At 55.2% G+C, this 16,296-nt stretch overlaps 5 protein-coding genes across 5 annotated transcripts; 2 read left to right on the top strand and 3 right to left on the bottom strand.

Moving 5' to 3' along the window:
* On the bottom strand, positions 1-3,039 carry UCRPA7_4853 (putative transcription mediator subunit med12 protein; the record flags this gene model as incomplete). Its single annotated transcript, XM_007917404.1, has 1 exon — positions 1-3,039. The coding sequence occupies one exon, from the start codon at positions 3,037-3,039 to the stop codon at positions 1-3; it is 3,039 nt and encodes a 1,012-aa protein (XP_007915595.1).
* An 83-nt stretch (positions 3,040-3,122) lies between these two features.
* Positions 3,123-4,647, bottom strand: UCRPA7_4852 (putative transcription mediator subunit med12 protein; the record flags this gene model as incomplete). Its single annotated transcript, XM_007917403.1, has 2 exons — positions 3,123-3,369; positions 3,419-4,647. 2 exons carry the CDS (start codon positions 4,645-4,647, stop codon positions 3,123-3,125), a joined length of 1,476 nt encoding a protein of 491 aa, XP_007915594.1.
* A 3,586-nt stretch (positions 4,648-8,233) lies between these two features.
* Positions 8,234-8,702, top strand: UCRPA7_4851 (hypothetical protein; the record flags this gene model as incomplete). The annotated part of the gene is made up of 3 exons (XM_007917402.1): positions 8,234-8,270; positions 8,329-8,440; positions 8,501-8,702. 3 exons carry the CDS (start codon positions 8,234-8,236, stop codon positions 8,700-8,702), a joined length of 351 nt encoding a protein of 116 aa, XP_007915593.1.
* A 281-nt stretch (positions 8,703-8,983) lies between these two features.
* Positions 8,984-9,982, bottom strand: UCRPA7_4850 (putative nudix domain-containing protein; the record flags this gene model as incomplete). Its single annotated transcript, XM_007917401.1, has 2 exons — positions 8,984-9,872; positions 9,927-9,982. 2 exons carry the CDS (start codon positions 9,980-9,982, stop codon positions 8,984-8,986), a joined length of 945 nt encoding a protein of 314 aa, XP_007915592.1.
* Positions 9,983-11,323: 1,341 nt separating this feature from the next.
* UCRPA7_4849 (putative maintenance of ploidy protein mob2 protein) lies at positions 11,324-12,108 on the top strand (the record flags this gene model as incomplete). Its single annotated transcript, XM_007917400.1, has 2 exons — positions 11,324-11,493; positions 11,547-12,108. 2 exons carry the CDS (start codon positions 11,324-11,326, stop codon positions 12,106-12,108), a joined length of 732 nt encoding a protein of 243 aa, XP_007915591.1.
* Between the last annotated feature and the right edge of the window lie 4,188 nt (positions 12,109-16,296).

The following is a 16,296-nucleotide window of genomic DNA, read 5'->3' as shown; positions in this document are numbered from 1 at the left end:
TTACTGCAGCTTGATGGCATCAAACAGCGTCAGGCTCAGACTCGTGTCGTTCTCGCCCACATTCGGCGTCGGCTCGTTGAGAATCTCCCAGCGGCGGAAGGTGAACAGCGTCAGCCGCTCGGGTACCTGCTGCGCCTGCCACGCGAGCGCATTCACGCCCAGCAGACCCGTGCCGCGCGGCCGCTCGCCCGGCGCCGGCTTCTCCTTGTGCGCCAGCATCAGGTTCTCGCTCGGGCTGGGCGCGAAGCTGAAGAGGTAGCGCAGCCGCGAGTCGCTCGTCGTCTCCCGCAGCGCGCGCACGCACTGCAGGCGCACGTCGTCGGCAAGGTTGTCAACTAGCAGCAGCGCGAGATCGAAGACGCGTTGGCTGAGCGCGACGGGCAGTGGTGTGTCAGGGAGACACATGGCGTCGAGCTCTTGCAGGATGCCAGACAGGACCAGTAGTGCTTTGGCGCGGACCTCGTTGCTTGCCTTCGAGGTATCGAATGTTGAAGTGTGCAGAGTGAGGAAGGTCAATAGGGACGGCAGCCAGTGACTAAGCATGGCTGCTTTCGAAGCCTGGTCGCCAGAGCCTAGAATCTCCCACATGTCTGCCAGCTTGTCGACCATAGCCGGCACAAGCTGTGGTGGTCGTCCCATAGAGCCACCTCGAATGATGGTGTCAATGACGGAGAGAAGATTCTCGGCCATCTGAATACTTTGCTCCTGACTTCTTCCCACAGGAGCCGCCACCTTTGCGGAGGGTAAGATATCGAGAAATCTTGCCTGTGCTCGATTCTTCAGATGCTGCGTAATCTCTGGGCTCAGGCAAGGAAGCATTCCTGTCCAGGTGATGTTCCTAGCGTCGATGGCGCTATCCATAGCCTTGGAGAACAGTTCAAGGTGACTCTGCATTCGCTCCTGTGCGTCAAAACTCGTGTCCCCAGATGCAAGACTTAGCGAAAGCTTCAGCTTCGTGAACGGAAGAGTAAACTCGTTTGTAAGCTCCAGAATCTGATCGAATGAAATTTGAGTGTCTTCGGTGCTTGTGGGGATCAGTAGTCGAGTAGTGATGCTGTCAATTAGCTTTACAACAGCCGGATCAGGGCTCTTGATCGCCAACGCCTTGGAGACAGCATTGGAGTCGGCCAGGACGAGGGACCCCAGCAGACCCATAAGCCGAGTGCGAACGTCGGGATCGTCGAATGCCAAATTCTGGACCTCTCCACGGCTTCGGCAGGAAGCGTATTCTGTTAGCGCGCTCCGGATCAGAGCCAGCATCTCCGTCAGGTGAGACTTAGGCACCTGACTTTGTAAAATGCTGAATCGGTAGGCCTCCTCGGGCGTTAGCAGTCCGTTAGACGTGACTGGCAAGGTCATTACTTGGACGACCTCTTGACTGTACTTCGACGATGGCCCCTGAGACGACGAGTGTGACGCCTCGCTAGATGCTGTTGCCAAGATAATTGAAAAGCTGAGGCACCCCAAACTGACCAAGAGGGGGAATAGCTGCCTAATTGGCGGCCTGTCCTTCATATTTCGTAGTTGAAATATCCACTTGGTGAGGATCGTGTCGAAGTGTTTCTCGTCGAAGAGTCGCAGTCTTGTTAGCAGCGCTGCATACGCCCTGTGCTTCTCGTCTGGCGCTTCCCACCCACTCTGAAGCCGCAGTACCACCGTCTGGAATAGCCTATTCATAGTATTACGGTCAAGACTGGTACCGTTCATGAGAAGCTTCTCGATTTCCTCATGCAATTCGCCTTCCTCGTCTTGAAGTCGCGCCGCCATGTTGTCCGAGACCGGCGAGCAGGCATCGACAGCCGTACTGCGATCGTTGCGAACCAGCTCCTGCTTTAGTTGCAAGCCCAGAGCTTCCAGACCAGGAATCTTGGGGGCAAGATTGGCCAGTGACGCAAGAAGCGGACGTGCTGCTATCCCTTGCTCTTCGACGATAGACCTCAGTCTTGCCATCAACAAGTCGAACATGATTTTTGCACTTCCCCCAGCCTCGATTGTTGGAAGATGGTAGCTGATGGTGTCGGCGCAGGATGCAAGGATTTCCACGTTGGAGGTTCGGCAAACGTTGCTCAGGAACAGTGCCAGGATCACGAAATCCTCCGCGGCCTCAAGAATGGTCCGAATGGCGTTGAAGGTCGTAGGCTGCATGTCCGGGCCCTCCTTAGCCTCCTTTTGCTCCCTTTCAAGTTCGACAATCACATTAGTGCGGATCCACGCCCCGATTTCTGTCTTCAGTGCCCGGCTGCTGTTCTTGATACGCTTTGCAAGCCTAACGACAGGCATGGGCTTCCTATTAACGACTTCGCCATCTTCCAAAGGCATTCCTAATGTAGCCTTGAGGCACGTTATAGCGTTAGCAGCATCGGTTGTCTCATCTTCAACACTGTATGCTGCTCGGCTGAGCAAGTTCGCTCGCATAGTCTTCAGAGACTCAGTGAGCACGTGGACCGGAAGTTCTACCAAAAGCCGAGTGCTGCTAGGCCCGTCTGGCGCGACGTCGGCTGGATCATGCAATCCACCCCTCGCAATGAGCCACTGGATATAGTGCGAGACAGAGAAGAGACCTGATCGGACGAGCTCAGCGACCAAGTGATAAGTTGAGGTTTTTCGACCAAGCTCCTTCAGTGGATCAGCATCAACAAAGTCGAGAACAGCTGCCGTGACGTCCAGACCAAAAGTGCTCCACACCATAAGCAAACGACTTGATACATAGACTTTGGTAAAGCCGGGTCGATACAGCGACGTGCACCACTCAAGCAAGGTTCTGACCAGCGCTGATTTGTCAAGACTGACATTCCAGCACTGCGTAGGTAGATCAGTGGACATCGGAGCCTGGAGTGACGCATCCAACATTTTCACTAGTACATGTCTTGCTGCTGGTTGTGTTCGGACGCTGGTGGCTACCAATTGCTCGTTTCGCACGTCAATCGCCCTGTAAGCGGCCTGCAGATTCTCGTCATCCGCAGACAAGAGTGTCTGGACAGCATCTCTGTGCTTCATCCAGGACTGGGGGGAGATGAAATTCTCCGGAGTAGTAGTCATCAAATTGCTAATCAATAAAAGCAACCTGGAAGATAGGGGTAGAAGGATGTCTCGATCAGGATTGCGTTGGATCTATGAGGTTGTTAGCGAACAGAGGCTTGACATGGGTAATCGAAGATGCCCACCGTAGCTAGGTGGCCCAAGAGGGAAGCGACCAGTCGACGGCCATGTCTCCGTAGGCGAAGGACGTCCTTCCAATATATTTGCGTGATGAGCATCCACATGGGTAGTTTGGAGTGCGGGCTGTTCTCAAGGCTTGAGACTAGCCAGTCCATATAACGCTCTCGATCTAACAGATGCTCGGCGTAGAGATGCGTTGCAAGGCGAATACTATATCACATTAGCATCACAACACGCTGGCGACGGGGGGTATACTCACGCATAATTGACTTTGGACTTCCACTCTGCATCGCCAAAAGAGGAAACAACCCCTTCAACGAATTGTTCAACGAAAACAGTCCAATCCCTGATCCACTTAGCTTCACCGCCCATGACGAAGGTGTTATTAACACCTTTCCTCTTGAAGGCTCGAATCTCGTTTGCACCGACACACTTGGCCAACCATACCGCCCTATCCGTAGGCACGTTCTTGTTGAGGCATTGGTCCAACAGAACTTTGCCTCGGATGCCGTGGGGTATCGTGCGGCTCAAACGTCTCAATGAGATCGCCGGGTTCGCCAGGTCCTTCAACCACACTTCCCTCTTCGTATCGGTAAGTGTGACTCGGGGCGGCGGCTTGAAGGTCGAAGGCGAGTTGATCTGACCGCTGTGTCTTCTCTGGGCCAGCACCCCGGTGAAGACAGTCGACAGTGCGTGGAGGCCACTTTTGTGCTTCAATGCTGGGAATAGAGCACCTTTCGCCGAAGAGGTTTCAGTCTGCGAGATTGGGGCCTTGTCAAAGAAGCCCTGCCTGATTACCGATTCAGAAAAATGGTCCTCGGGATGGTCCCCACTCCATGCAAAGAAGTCGGCATATCCGGTGATAGGTTGCGTGACATTGTTCGTGGTGAGGCTCGCCGCGGCCGACTTGCCCTGCGGCTTATTTTCTAGATGGTGTACTTGGTAGCGAGGCGCGGCAGAAGGAACCTCGAGGTTATATGGCTTAGGTCGAGGGTCCTTCTTGACTGGCGCCGGGGGGAGTATATTCGAATCCCGGCCTGCGGTGGGGAGGGCAAAGCGTGGCCGGCGTTTGGGCATTGGTAAGGGAGCCGCATCGGCGTCGACCGCTTGACCTCTCGTCGAGTTCCGGGGACTCATTTCGCCCAGTTCGGAAGCATCAGTCAGAGGCATGACACGGGACGGCGTGAACACCCTGGTCGACGAATCGATTGCGTTGGGGGACTCGATGATGGAGGTCTCGGTGATGGGATTGTTGGAGAGCTCCAGCTTGAGCCGCGAGCCTCCCCTCCGAGGCGTGCCATACTGAGTTTGTGCGACATCGCTTCGGTTGTCTGAGAAGTCTAGGAAGGTCTCCTTGCGTATGGGAGACGGGGGCAGATACTGCTGTGAGAGGGTTCGCTGGTGGGCGGGCCGTTGCGACAGGCCACCGCCGCTCAGCGATCTCTGGGGCTGTCGCTGCTGGACGCCCAAGGGGGGTCGGGAGGTCATCGCAGGGAGAGTGTTCGATGCGCCATTTGATTCGGTTCAAGGAGACTGAGTGATTGGGGGTGGTGGTGGTGGAATCGAAGGCGGACGCCCCGTCACTCAAGACAGGTCGTCGTCGCACGGAAGCGTGCGGCTGCGATAGCGACCTTTGAGGCGACTAGGTAAGCAGGCAATGCAGAAGCCGAGCGCTTATAAACCACTGTGAGCCCACGTCGGAAAGCAATGGGCGTGGTGCTCGAAGTGAAGAGCGGACGATAGCAATGTTGCAACAGAGCGTTTGCGGGTTGTTGGGGGGAATCGTCTCTGTATGTCCGTCTGGATGTCTGTTCGTCTGTCAGGGTCGTCGGGTAGGGCAGAGGCAGGTTAGAAGATGATGGGATGTACCGTACAGCACACCGCAGCACACCACAGCACACCACAGCACGGCACAGTACTCTTACTCTGTGGTAGAGGGAGGGTAAGGTAGGTATGTAGGTAGGCTGGCTGTGGTACGTCCTTCGGTCGGGGGCCGGGAGGAAGGCGGGTGCAGGATGTAGCGGCTACTGGCGTCCAACCGGGCCTGGTCCTTTTTGGGGGGACGGACGGGGGTGCCTTGTGGTTGTGGTGGGCGAGTGGGCCACACTTCAGATCTGCACAAGATTGTGTTGTACACACTATAACGCTATCAAAACGTTAACCAACCAAATAACCTGACTGACTGGCTGGCTGGCCTGCTCCGGGAGGAATATTAATCCCACAGGAGGGGGGTGGTCTGAGAAAGCTTGGGTAGCCATCTCATCTGCTCCCCGAGGTCAGGTAGATACAGTAACTACCCCGTTCTATCATCTTCTCTTAGTCTACTTACTCACTATCGATTCGGCATCAGCATCAGCAGCAGCAGCAGCAGCATCAATCGGCAGGTGCATGCGCGCACGAGACGAGTGGGTTAGATGGGGCGGGAACGGGCCTTGTTTGACGGCGGGCAAAAGCAAGGAGGTGAAGTGATGTGATGGAGGGTGTGCAGTGCAGATAGTGTCCCTACTTACCTACCTCAGCCTACCTACTACGCAGTAGTCGAGTTAGTTGAGAGAATACTCGACACTTCACCTCACCTTTATTACCCCATTACGTCTCCAAGCCACGCGGGCGACAACCCGGACTAGACTGGACTGGACTGGACTGGCCCTTTCTGCTTAGCTACGCTATGTATCTACGAGTACGGAGGCATGTGGTGAATAATTGAGCTACAAATCGCCGTCTCCCCCATTCGTCGCCAAGACCGACCGAGATCACGCAGCAGGCCTAACCCTACCTCTTCAAGCAGCCAGCCGGGTCTCTCCACTCCCCTGTCGCCTCTGCGATTTACTCCGCTGTAGTAAGACATGCAGGGACGGCGGACGGCCCTCGACTAATCGCAGATAGGCGAGCCTATAGCTACGTGTATCGCCGTCCTGGTTGTAGTGTCGGTAGCCAGCCAGTGTCACGCCTGACCTTTGTCAGCAGCACACTCGCAATGCCACCAGACTCCAGAGAGTTCGCTGATCCCGAATGGCTTCTACCTCCCTCTCCGCAAGTTCGGCTTTTTGTGATTTTGCCTGTCTTTGCCAGGGCCAACGGCGCTTAACCCAAGGCTGGTGCCCCATGCTAGATATTACGCTACGGACATAGGCCGAGCAGAGGAGATAACATAGTTAAGCTACATTAGAAAGCGAGATAGACAAGACCCCGAATGCCAATACTCCGAACGCGCGAGTAGCAAACGGCGTATCGTGTCAATCCGGGCTAGCAAGATACCATTTCGCCTCCCCACTAATGTACGAGTAAGTCGGTTCGGTAAGTTGCCCTACCACGCATTACGCAGTATGCTGCTGTTGCTGCTTTATCTCCAGGTCCGGGCGCTTGGTAGACTACTGGAATTGTACATGCTGCATAAGGTGGTGTTGGTAAATGCAATGTCATGCCTCTCTGTAAACGTTTCTCCGCTCGTTCGCTTCGTTGTCAGTCAGCCGCCGAGCCATCCACCAACTTGCTGCTCTCCATCAACTCCGGCGCGGCCCCTTTCCCCCCTTTCCCTTCCGTGCATCCGATCTCTATGTATGGATGCATGTAACTTACTCCAGACGAACGTTACCTATGAACCCTACCCTAAAGAGGAAGCACGAGATGCGCATCGACGTAGCTGAGCTCATCGCCATTTCCATTTTAGACAATGACACCCATAAGCATTCGGAGTTTGTATTTATAAGTCGGACAGATTAGACGCAATCTCTCCTCCGGGCCTTCATTCTCTGATATGATTTGATAAAATAATCCAGACAGATATGCGTCTGGGCTATCGCATCCTACGACTTCAGCCAGCCCACTTCGACAAGCAGTAGCAGTAATAGCTTTGCCGGAGCTTATCTTTTTTGCCCCCTAATACTTATTGACTCCAGTATCGTGATTCTACCCGGTTAAGCGTCGCTTATTGCTCTGGCCATTCACGCGGAGTTAAGTGACCTAATAGAAAAAATCACCACTGGCGCGTTCTTCTCCGACAGCTCCTCCATCCCGAGTCTTATATCAGATTCCGTCGAGGCATTTCCGGCGTATCTCGGCTTCCTGAGCCCGAAGGTGCTGCAACTCCACAGTAGATAAACTAAGCGGGTCGATGTCAGTTGCGGTGTGCTCTAGGCTGAGCTGTAATTGTGCTTCGCTGAGGAGTCGGCTTTTCACGCGCTGTGCATTGTGCAACCTCGCATTTGGAGCGTGCTCATTGAATGCACGGTGCTGCAATGTCATCAGACTGTCAACTCGACAGAGAGTGTGTGATGTGATATACAATACGAATTGGTGTTCTAGCTGCTTTCCTGTAACCCGAGGTCGGCTAGAGCGGACAGAGCACCCGTAAAGTTGCATCCTCAGCCGTTCCAACGCCAATCCCAAGATTCCTAGCATCTAACCACCTAATCTGTCATATTTCTTCTGTAAGCGGCCGGAGCGGGGGATAGCATTGGTTGTGTGTGCATCCGTGGTGGATGTATATGCCTCGAATGACCCCCAGGGGCGTGTGTCTTGTGAGTGTTTCTCCTCCATCACAACGTGGCCCAGCCCCAGTTTCAAGCTTCGGTAAAGGTCATCGCCGCCGTAAATGCATGCTGTAATCATTTAACCTATTGGAAACATCCCTGCCTACAGGAAATCTTTCCGAGCTTCCGCGGCTTCCATCCAATTACCTGGACAGGAAGCCACTTGCTATGCAGTAGGTAGAGACAAGAGCAAACAACGCAACAGCGCCTCGCAATCGCATGGATTGGCATCGCACTCTCGCCTTTGGCTGCTGCTCCGCTGCATCATTCCGACCGATGCTGTATCTTATGTTGGATTGCGCCGAGATCCAATCATTCAATATTCCTCCTCCTCCCGGTCCCGTACCTTACCTCAAGTAATACAGCGTCACGAGCTGCATCACGAGAGCACCAGACGGATCCACTTCATTACCCAATTGCCACTATACACCGCTTTCGCTAGGAGCTTCCGCGATAACGCCTCACCATTGACAGCTCTGTCGACCAGCTTCATCTGGTCTGCAGGCATCAATTCCATCTCGCCAGGCAGCTCTATATACAGGATGTCGTTCAAGAAGGATATGCGACGGCCCGACCTGGGTAAGTCACTCAGTTGAGCTCCATACCATAGCTCCTCCAATGCTGACATCTCCCACAGTCATCCCCTACCAGGAGCCGGTGGCCAAGAGTGACAGCCCCGAGCTATCGTCCACTCTGTCATCGACCTTGCCCATGGCAGCAATCTTCATGCGAAACAAGTTCATTGGATGGTATGCAGAGACTCTTGTTTGGTATATGATGGTCGTCCCGGTCCACTGACAACGTTCTAGGGCTGCGGTTGTCTTCAGTGTCCAGAGCTGGCTCGGCGAGAGCGAGGAGACGAGAAAGACCTCCAGCACACCCGGCTATTTCTCCGTTGGCATGTCTCTAATGGCTCTTGTCGTCACCTACCTGCCCATGTTCCTGCCTCCTCAGCCCGGCGTGCGACCGGCAACGGGGACGAACCCACCCGAGCCGGTTCCTCTTGCATAGAGTCATGGAGACTATCGGAGCCGGAACTGGGCTAGTAATGGATGACAGGGACATATCTAATCCCTGATTTATGTATTCGAGGGCCGTTAGACCTCACGGCTGATATCTTCGGTCAGCGATATACCACGACTTTGTACGATACACTCAAAACGATGATACCTACAATGCGCATTTGACCAAGCAATTTGACCTTCTACCTTGCCCGGACCCTCGTGACATTGTCTGATCCATGTGGCTTTCTTTAGTTTGATTTTCATTAACATTAACTTGACTGAATACAGCTACCTCTCCGGAGCCGTGGGTATAGGCAAGTGCCTCCTCAACCTCGTGCACAGGTCCAAAAAGTCCGGGTCGTTCGCATCGGTGATGATCCCATGGCGAATAAAGAAGTCGATCATGACAAGGTTGCAATTCGGCTTGAACTCGCCCCTCAGCATCGCTGCCCTGGTCTGCTCGACGTCCCAGAGCAAGAACTCCGCGACCTCGCCGTCCTTCGGCGTCGGCCGCATATCCTCCGGCAGCTCGAGGTCATACACGTACAGCACCGTCGGGCTGATCAGCCCAGACCGCCTGCTGCGCGTCACATACGTCACCGCGCCTGCCGCCCGCGCGTGCGCCCGCACGTACTCCGCCGGCAGCGAGGCCTCCTCGTCCGCCTCGGCCACGATGCACTCGCGCGGCCCGTCCGTCGCCTTGACGCCGCCGGCGACGGTCGTGTCCAGCATGTTCGGGTACGTGAAGAGGTGCTTCCCGCGGCGGGCGATCCAGATCTTCATCTCGCCGGCCCCGTGGTCGCGCACGAACGCCGTCATGTGCGCGCCGCGGCTGCCGACGCCGAACAGCGGCGCGGGGAAGCGCTCCAGGGCGGCGAAGAAGTTGGCGCCGATGATGCGGTAGGGCTCGCTGTGGTCGCCGTGCAGCATCGTGTAGAAGAGGCCGCGGTCGATGACGGCGTCGATGACGGCCTGGAACGCGGCATTGACAGCTCCGGAGGTGTCCGTCCCCGAGGAGGCATCGAGGACTTGGACTGTGCGGGCGTCATGGTCTATGAGGAAGTCGGACGTCCATGGCAGTTGAGCTACGGTCTCGGGGAGGAGAAATCCGTGAGTCCTGGCGTCGTTTGGGAGAAGGAGCTTGTAGAGGGCTGTGTAATCAAAGTCGTAGGGAACACTGAGGATGGTTTGTAAGATACGAATTGAAGACTAAGCGAAGCAAAAGACCTACTTGTCGACGACGTCGATTAGCTCAAGCAGCGTCGAGGCTGATCGAGCTTCATTCATGTTGATATATTGTAGCGGCTCGAATTCGATAACGGCCTTAGTGTTCAAGTACCAAATCGTCACACATATGGTTTTTGCTTTCTGGAGTACCTTTAGAGCTCTTTCCAGAGCTGTCTAGAGTCCAGTCCTCAAATAACTAATTCGAACGCTATGTTCTTTACGGCTCCCTACTACCTCAATACCTCGTGAAGGGACATATCTCGAGTACTGGTATCAATTGCAGTTCTACAGCCAAATTTGTGAATTGGTAGAAGAGTACCCGGCACCGGAGATATTGCATGCATATCGCTATCGGGCTTCTCCAAAGGCGGTCAAGTCGTCAAGGGTAGCGGCTGACCCCGCGTTTGGGGGGGAGCGGGCAGGCAAAGCAAGGAAAGGCACTTCCAGGGCTCAGCAGGGTTGGTGTGCTTCAGATGTCTTGAAACGAGACCGTAGCGGGGGGTTCGTTCTCCTTTGCCTCTCATGCCAGTGGTGAGACAGCTCGAGATACCGTTCGGGCGACCTTGTCATCCCACGTTTCGTTTCCCGAGTTTGTTGCATCGAACTGCTGCAGCCCGCCTGCCCAGACCCCCTGTCAGCAGTCTATTTGCGTCCGTCTTTCTCTGCTGCTCTGCCGCGTGTTTTCTGCTTCTTGCTTCCTTCTTCAATTATGTCAAACCTGTTCTCTGGATTGTGAGTTGCCCCGCAGCCTTGTGTGTCTGTTTCCTTTTGTCGGTCTTCACAAGGCGGTCTGTGTGTCAGTGACACTACTGCTGTCCCTAGCTAGGCCAATAGTCGTCGGCTTGGGCTTCATCTCCATTGCGACGTCTCTCATGTCGGGCCAGAAAGATGGGATGACTTGAGTCTACCTAAGTAGCCATCCTATCATCCCGTGTCTCTAGTGCAGAATCCGGGCGGAGATGAGCCGAAACCCTACACCTTTGAAGTATCATCATGGCAACTGGCCAAATACATCTACCTCAAGTTTTGTATTTTAACTACATGTTTATGATTGAGTTCTCATTTACGCTTGTTGCTAGCCTGGCACTTCAAACCGTGGTTGAGGAGCTGATGCTAATATGACGACGCAGCAACTCAAAGGTCAAAGGTCCAGGGGGAACTACTGGAAGAAGTCCGGCGCCGACAAGCGTGGAAGAAGGATCGAACCTCCCGTCTAGCAATTGGCCGTTAGTTACCCAGTCGACTACAGCTCATACGCCCTTGCCTCGCTCGTCGTCACAGGCACAGTCGATCGGCAGCATGTCGTCCAGCGACGATGTTCTAAGCTCATATCACCTGCCCCGGCCGCTTCCATTATGGCTCAACCCGGCATATGCTAGGCATATCGTGAAGGGTAACTTCATGACCCTAAGCGCAAGGCCGAAGACGGTTGAGCAGGGGGAGTGGATCGCCCATCAAGTGGTTGAACATTACCGCAACCTGTGGCATTTTGTCCGTGTAATCTACGAGAAGGAGGAGAACGGCATACCGATTTGCAACTCCTCAGCCTGTCCGAGGATGTCGGCCGGAGCGTGAGTGTTCTTGATCATACATGGCACATCACCCTAGTTCTGACGTGTAACAGAAACCACTCGTATACCTGGCTGAACAGCCGGTACGAGCCCATCGAGCTGCCCGCCTACGAGTACATCACGCTCATGCAGCGCTGGATCTCAGGCAAGATCGACGACAACAAGATCTTCCCCACCGACCCGGCAGGCGTGTCCTTCGCGCCGAGCGCCAACACCGGCAACGCCGCGCCGCCGCTGTCGCAGCTCACGGGCGCCGCGGGCGGGCCCGGGTCGGAGGACTGGGTCGGGCGGCGCAGCGGCTTCCCGCGCGAGTTCATGAGCATCTGCCAGACGGTGTTCCTGCAGATGTTCCGCGTGTACGCGCACCTGTACCACTCGCACTTTGTCGAGCCCTTCTACCACCTGAACCTGGAGAAGCAGCTCAACAGCTGCTTCAGTCACTTCCTCCTCACGGCCACGGCGCTGGACCTGCTGCGCCCGCACGAGCTCGAGCCCATGCAGCCGCTGATCGACCTGTGGGCGGCCAACGGCACGTTCCCGCCCGAGTCGAAGGCGTACCAGCTGGCGAACGTGCGGGCGGGCCAGCGGCTGCTGCAGATTGGCGGTGTTTCTTGAAGATGCTATCGATATGGGGGCGAGGGTGATCGCGCTTGGGATTGTGGTAGAGCGTTGGAGAGCGGTTTGGTTGCATTTGCGCATGGAACATCGGCCAAATAGAGGAGAAACACGAGAGCCGTGATGTGTCTGTCAGTATAGGCGTTCGAGGAACATTGCTCTATGGGAAGATCATGTCTAGACCTTATATCTACAGTCATTTCCCGAATACCACACTGCATCAATCTCCAGCCATCTCAGTCATACACCTTAACATTGAGTGACATGACAACCGAAAGCATGGCAGGGTCTCAGGACGTGAGAAATTCCATTAATCGAGGAGGTCAAAGTGTTCATATGCCCCAGATGAATTACTGGGCCCTGGGTACTGATATCAAATATCATGACACAGAGATGCATTGGCTCTGCGGGTTGAAGGAGTTAATACACCAGCCGGCACATTTTCTCGGAACGATTACGTGAAAGACCATCAACAATCCCTCGGTAGCCTACAGGAAATCCCCTCATACACCAGAAATACCTCAAGTGATTTCCCTAGGATAGATTGAGGGGAAGAGTCGTCTAAGTCATGAAGAAACGGGGATACATATTAAGAGCAGTCCCACATCTCACGCTATTTTAGCTTACCGCAATGCTATGGGAAAGCCTGGAACTTTTCCATGTGACGACACCACTGTTCATGAATTACAATAACCGCGACGAATCGCTCAGGACTTGCGGGAGATCACACCAGTGTAATGCAATAGGAGCCGTACAAGCCTGCTGCGGCGAAGGTCGACTTGGTCCTTGACCGTGGAACCAACGGGACAAAAGCTGCGACACTTGGGCCGAGCGAAGTCTAGCCACAAGCGTTTGCGGCTCCCGCCGTGTTTCTCACGCAGCCGTTGCAAGTTACAAAACACATGCGGCCGTTCTGCAGCCCGCAACTGTCGACCGCTGGAGTCCAAGTATCAATTGGCAACCGACCGCTGGAGTGGCGACAAAGGAATTGGAGTTTCCCATTGGGTTGTTTCGAGTGTAGCCCCCCAATTGGCTTTCCTCGTTTCCGTTTCGAGGATCACACCGTTGGAAGGAGAAGGAGAAGGAGATGTAGAGGGAGAAGAGGGGAAAAGCTGTGACATAGTTTGCGCTTGGTAGTCGAGTACTTGACTCGTAGACACGGAATGGGCGCGCACAAAGGTCTCGATTTCGCGTTGATGCACAGCCTCCGCCAAGTGCCATCTCAAGTGGGTTTCTGAAGTGTGCTGCTGAGGTACCGCCTAAACTCTGGCAAACGAAGTGGAAGAGAGGTCTAACAATTGGAACAACTCGACACCTCAGGCCAACATCCCTGCCAGATCCCAGATAGACTTGCCCCGAAGGCTGGTCAGAGCGGCACAGACACAGACCAGGGAAGAGAAAAAGAGGGTGGACGGAGGCAACCCACGAGTGGTTGGGGGCTGCGAGTACGAGAAAGCAGGGAATCCTCCACTAACGTTAACAACTGACGCAGTAGTTATTGCTTTACCTGTACTCTATCGCAGTAGTGCAAGACTTACACTGGGAGCAAGTTGGAGTCCGAATGCTCTAGCGACCCCTCCTCTCACACACTCGGTCACACACACGCACACACGCACATACGCGCAGAGCGCTGCAGCAGCAGGGCACAACACACTGCAGGCGCTCTTACACGGGGCCAGAAACACTTTCGCCCTCGTCAGGTCAGGATTTACAGGCGCAGCGGCCGCTAGACTGAGTCCTGTGAGGCTGAACCGTTTCAATCAAAAGCAGCCCAAGAGAGATCCGAATCTCACCACACCGACCGCCTCCATTTTTCCCTTGCCTCCTGCTCTACCTTTGCTTTTGCTCACCTTTTACCCTGAATGACTGACTTACTCATCGCCGCTGTCCGCCATGATGACGAGCCGCGCCTCTCGTGATACATCGTCCACACTCAATACTGTTTGCTGAGGCAGGCCCCTTGGCCTTGTAGAGAGAGCCATTCAGCAGCCTCCTGGCTGCGACGGTTTTGCGTCGTCTGCTGAAGTGTCCCGCAGTGTGCAGTGTCTCTCTCTCTCTCTCTCCTCGCTTCTCGTGTGTAGCGTAGGGCAATGGAGAAGCTCGGCATGAGGATGGCGCGTCGCTCAGCCTCGCTCCAGCACGAGTCTGCCCAATCAGGCCCAGAAACAAGACGCAACGACCCTTCGGTCTTGGCGTCCTCACATCATCATCTGGATACCGCTGCCAGAGATCCCTCGACCCTCCTGCAATCAACTGCAAACCACCTCGAGAACCCGCCGCGCATGCTGTCTCTCGCCCCGCGCTCCGGCCACAGGCCCGTCATGAAGAGGTCACTGTCGGGCGGAGCCATCGCCGGCGCCACCGTCGGATGTGTCGTCGGTGCCGCCCTCATCCTCCTATGCTTCCTACCCTTTATCCTCAAGGCCCGACGTCGGGCACGCTTCCGCAATGAGCAGGCTGCTCAGGCTGCCGCCGCCGAGATGGGCATGGCGCCCCAGACCTCCTCGGCTGGCACGCTGCCATCGCCCCGAGATGCTGGTCTATCCAGAGATCACTCTGCTCCTGGCACCGGCTCTCTAGACTCTCAATCCCAACCAGTCAAGGACTATGAGACGAATGGAACTCTATATGCGAATGGCACCGACTACGCCGTCGAACACACCCATCCGAGCCCTACACACTCGCCCCAACATGCCGCCGCTCCAGTCTCTCCTGTATCCGTGCATTCGCCTACCTCTCCCGGCCAGCAACCCGGGTCAGCACCAATTCCATGGTCAGAAACCCCCGAAGGCCGGGCTGATCTACGCCGGTCGACTCTCGGCAGCATGGCTGCGGATCACACACTAAGCAGATCGGCGACGGCGAGCTCGAAGACACCACATTCGCCCGCGATAGCTCGAGCCATGCACCATCTGGCCATGGCCTTTCGTCGAGGCAGTACGAGATCGAGTGGCAGTGATTCATACCGTACCCCCGTGAGGTCACCGACGATGGACATGGATGAATTGGCCCCGGCATCAACCGCACCACCCGCATTCCCTATGATCGATGAGCCGCCCCCGGGGACTGGAGAAGCTGCGTCTTATTATTCTGGAGCACCAATGTCTCCGCCGGAAGAAGGAACGTCTCCTGCCGCTGCCACATATCCTGGCGCAGGCCACGGCGTCATGCTCATGTCTTTGCCCGGACCTGCGATGGCTGGCGCTTTCATGCCTATGGCTCATCCGCATCAGAGTCAAAGTCCTGAGCAGCTGGGCAGCCCCTTTGCTCCACCGCCAGCACCGGCACCACTGACTCCCTCGTCTGCCATCAAGGAGGAGGATTCAAGCGATGAGGACCGATCAAGTGAGGAACGATCACAAGCTCGGTCGCGCTTTACCTCCCCAGCAATGGCAAGACTTCGAGCTCCTCCCAGCCCGCTTCATCCCGCTCCGGGCACCGTCAATCCAATGGATATAATGAGGCCATCCAATCCCGCAGAGCAAGACGTATGGGTAAATGCAGAATTGGAGAGACTCGAGAACTCGCCGCCACCACCCCAGATTCCTGAATTCGCTGCTGTTGTAAGACAACCTACAGAGATCAACTTGGCAGGCGGGCAGAGCAGTGGCCCGAGAGAAGAACAGATGCACGACATCTCGGACTATTCAACGCCACCACCAGAGGGATACTCATCCGGCCCTTCGAACGAAAATACCCCTGACACCCGGCTGACAGAGCCGGACTCGAACTACGCTAACACACCGTCTCCCCGAACGTCCGATAACCCTGCAACCCCAAATACTATGCTCGGTAGGCGGTCGTTTCCCCCTTTCTTCTTTGAAAGTGTCTAATCTTCTTCCAGACTACTCTTCTGGACCAGGATCCACTCCAGGAGGCAGCTCACCTAGATCCTTCCCCTGCGAGGAGTGTGGTCGGGTTTTCGACCAGATTCACAAGCTCAAGTAAGTTCTCGAGTCCATTGGGTTCCGGGCTCTGCTAAATGACTGTCTTCTAGCCATCACAAGCGATACCATGAGCGGCCACACGAGTGTCCCCAGTGTGACAAGCGTTTTGGAACAAAGACTCATCTGGATCGCCACATCAATGATAAGCATCTCAAGACGAAGAAGTACCACTGCACAGTTGCCGGCTGTGCCTATTCCAGACAAGGCGGCAAGTCGTTCCCTCGGAAGGACAACTGGAGGA

This window comes from Phaeoacremonium minimum (assembly GCF_000392275.1).
Source record: "Phaeoacremonium minimum UCRPA7 unplaced genomic scaffold PA7_03_scaffold_371, whole genome shotgun sequence".
Lineage (NCBI taxonomy): Eukaryota > Fungi > Ascomycota > Sordariomycetes > Togniniales > Togniniaceae > Phaeoacremonium > Phaeoacremonium minimum.
Note: the sequence above shows the minus strand (reverse complement) of the source record. Positions and strands in the feature narration are given on the sequence as shown.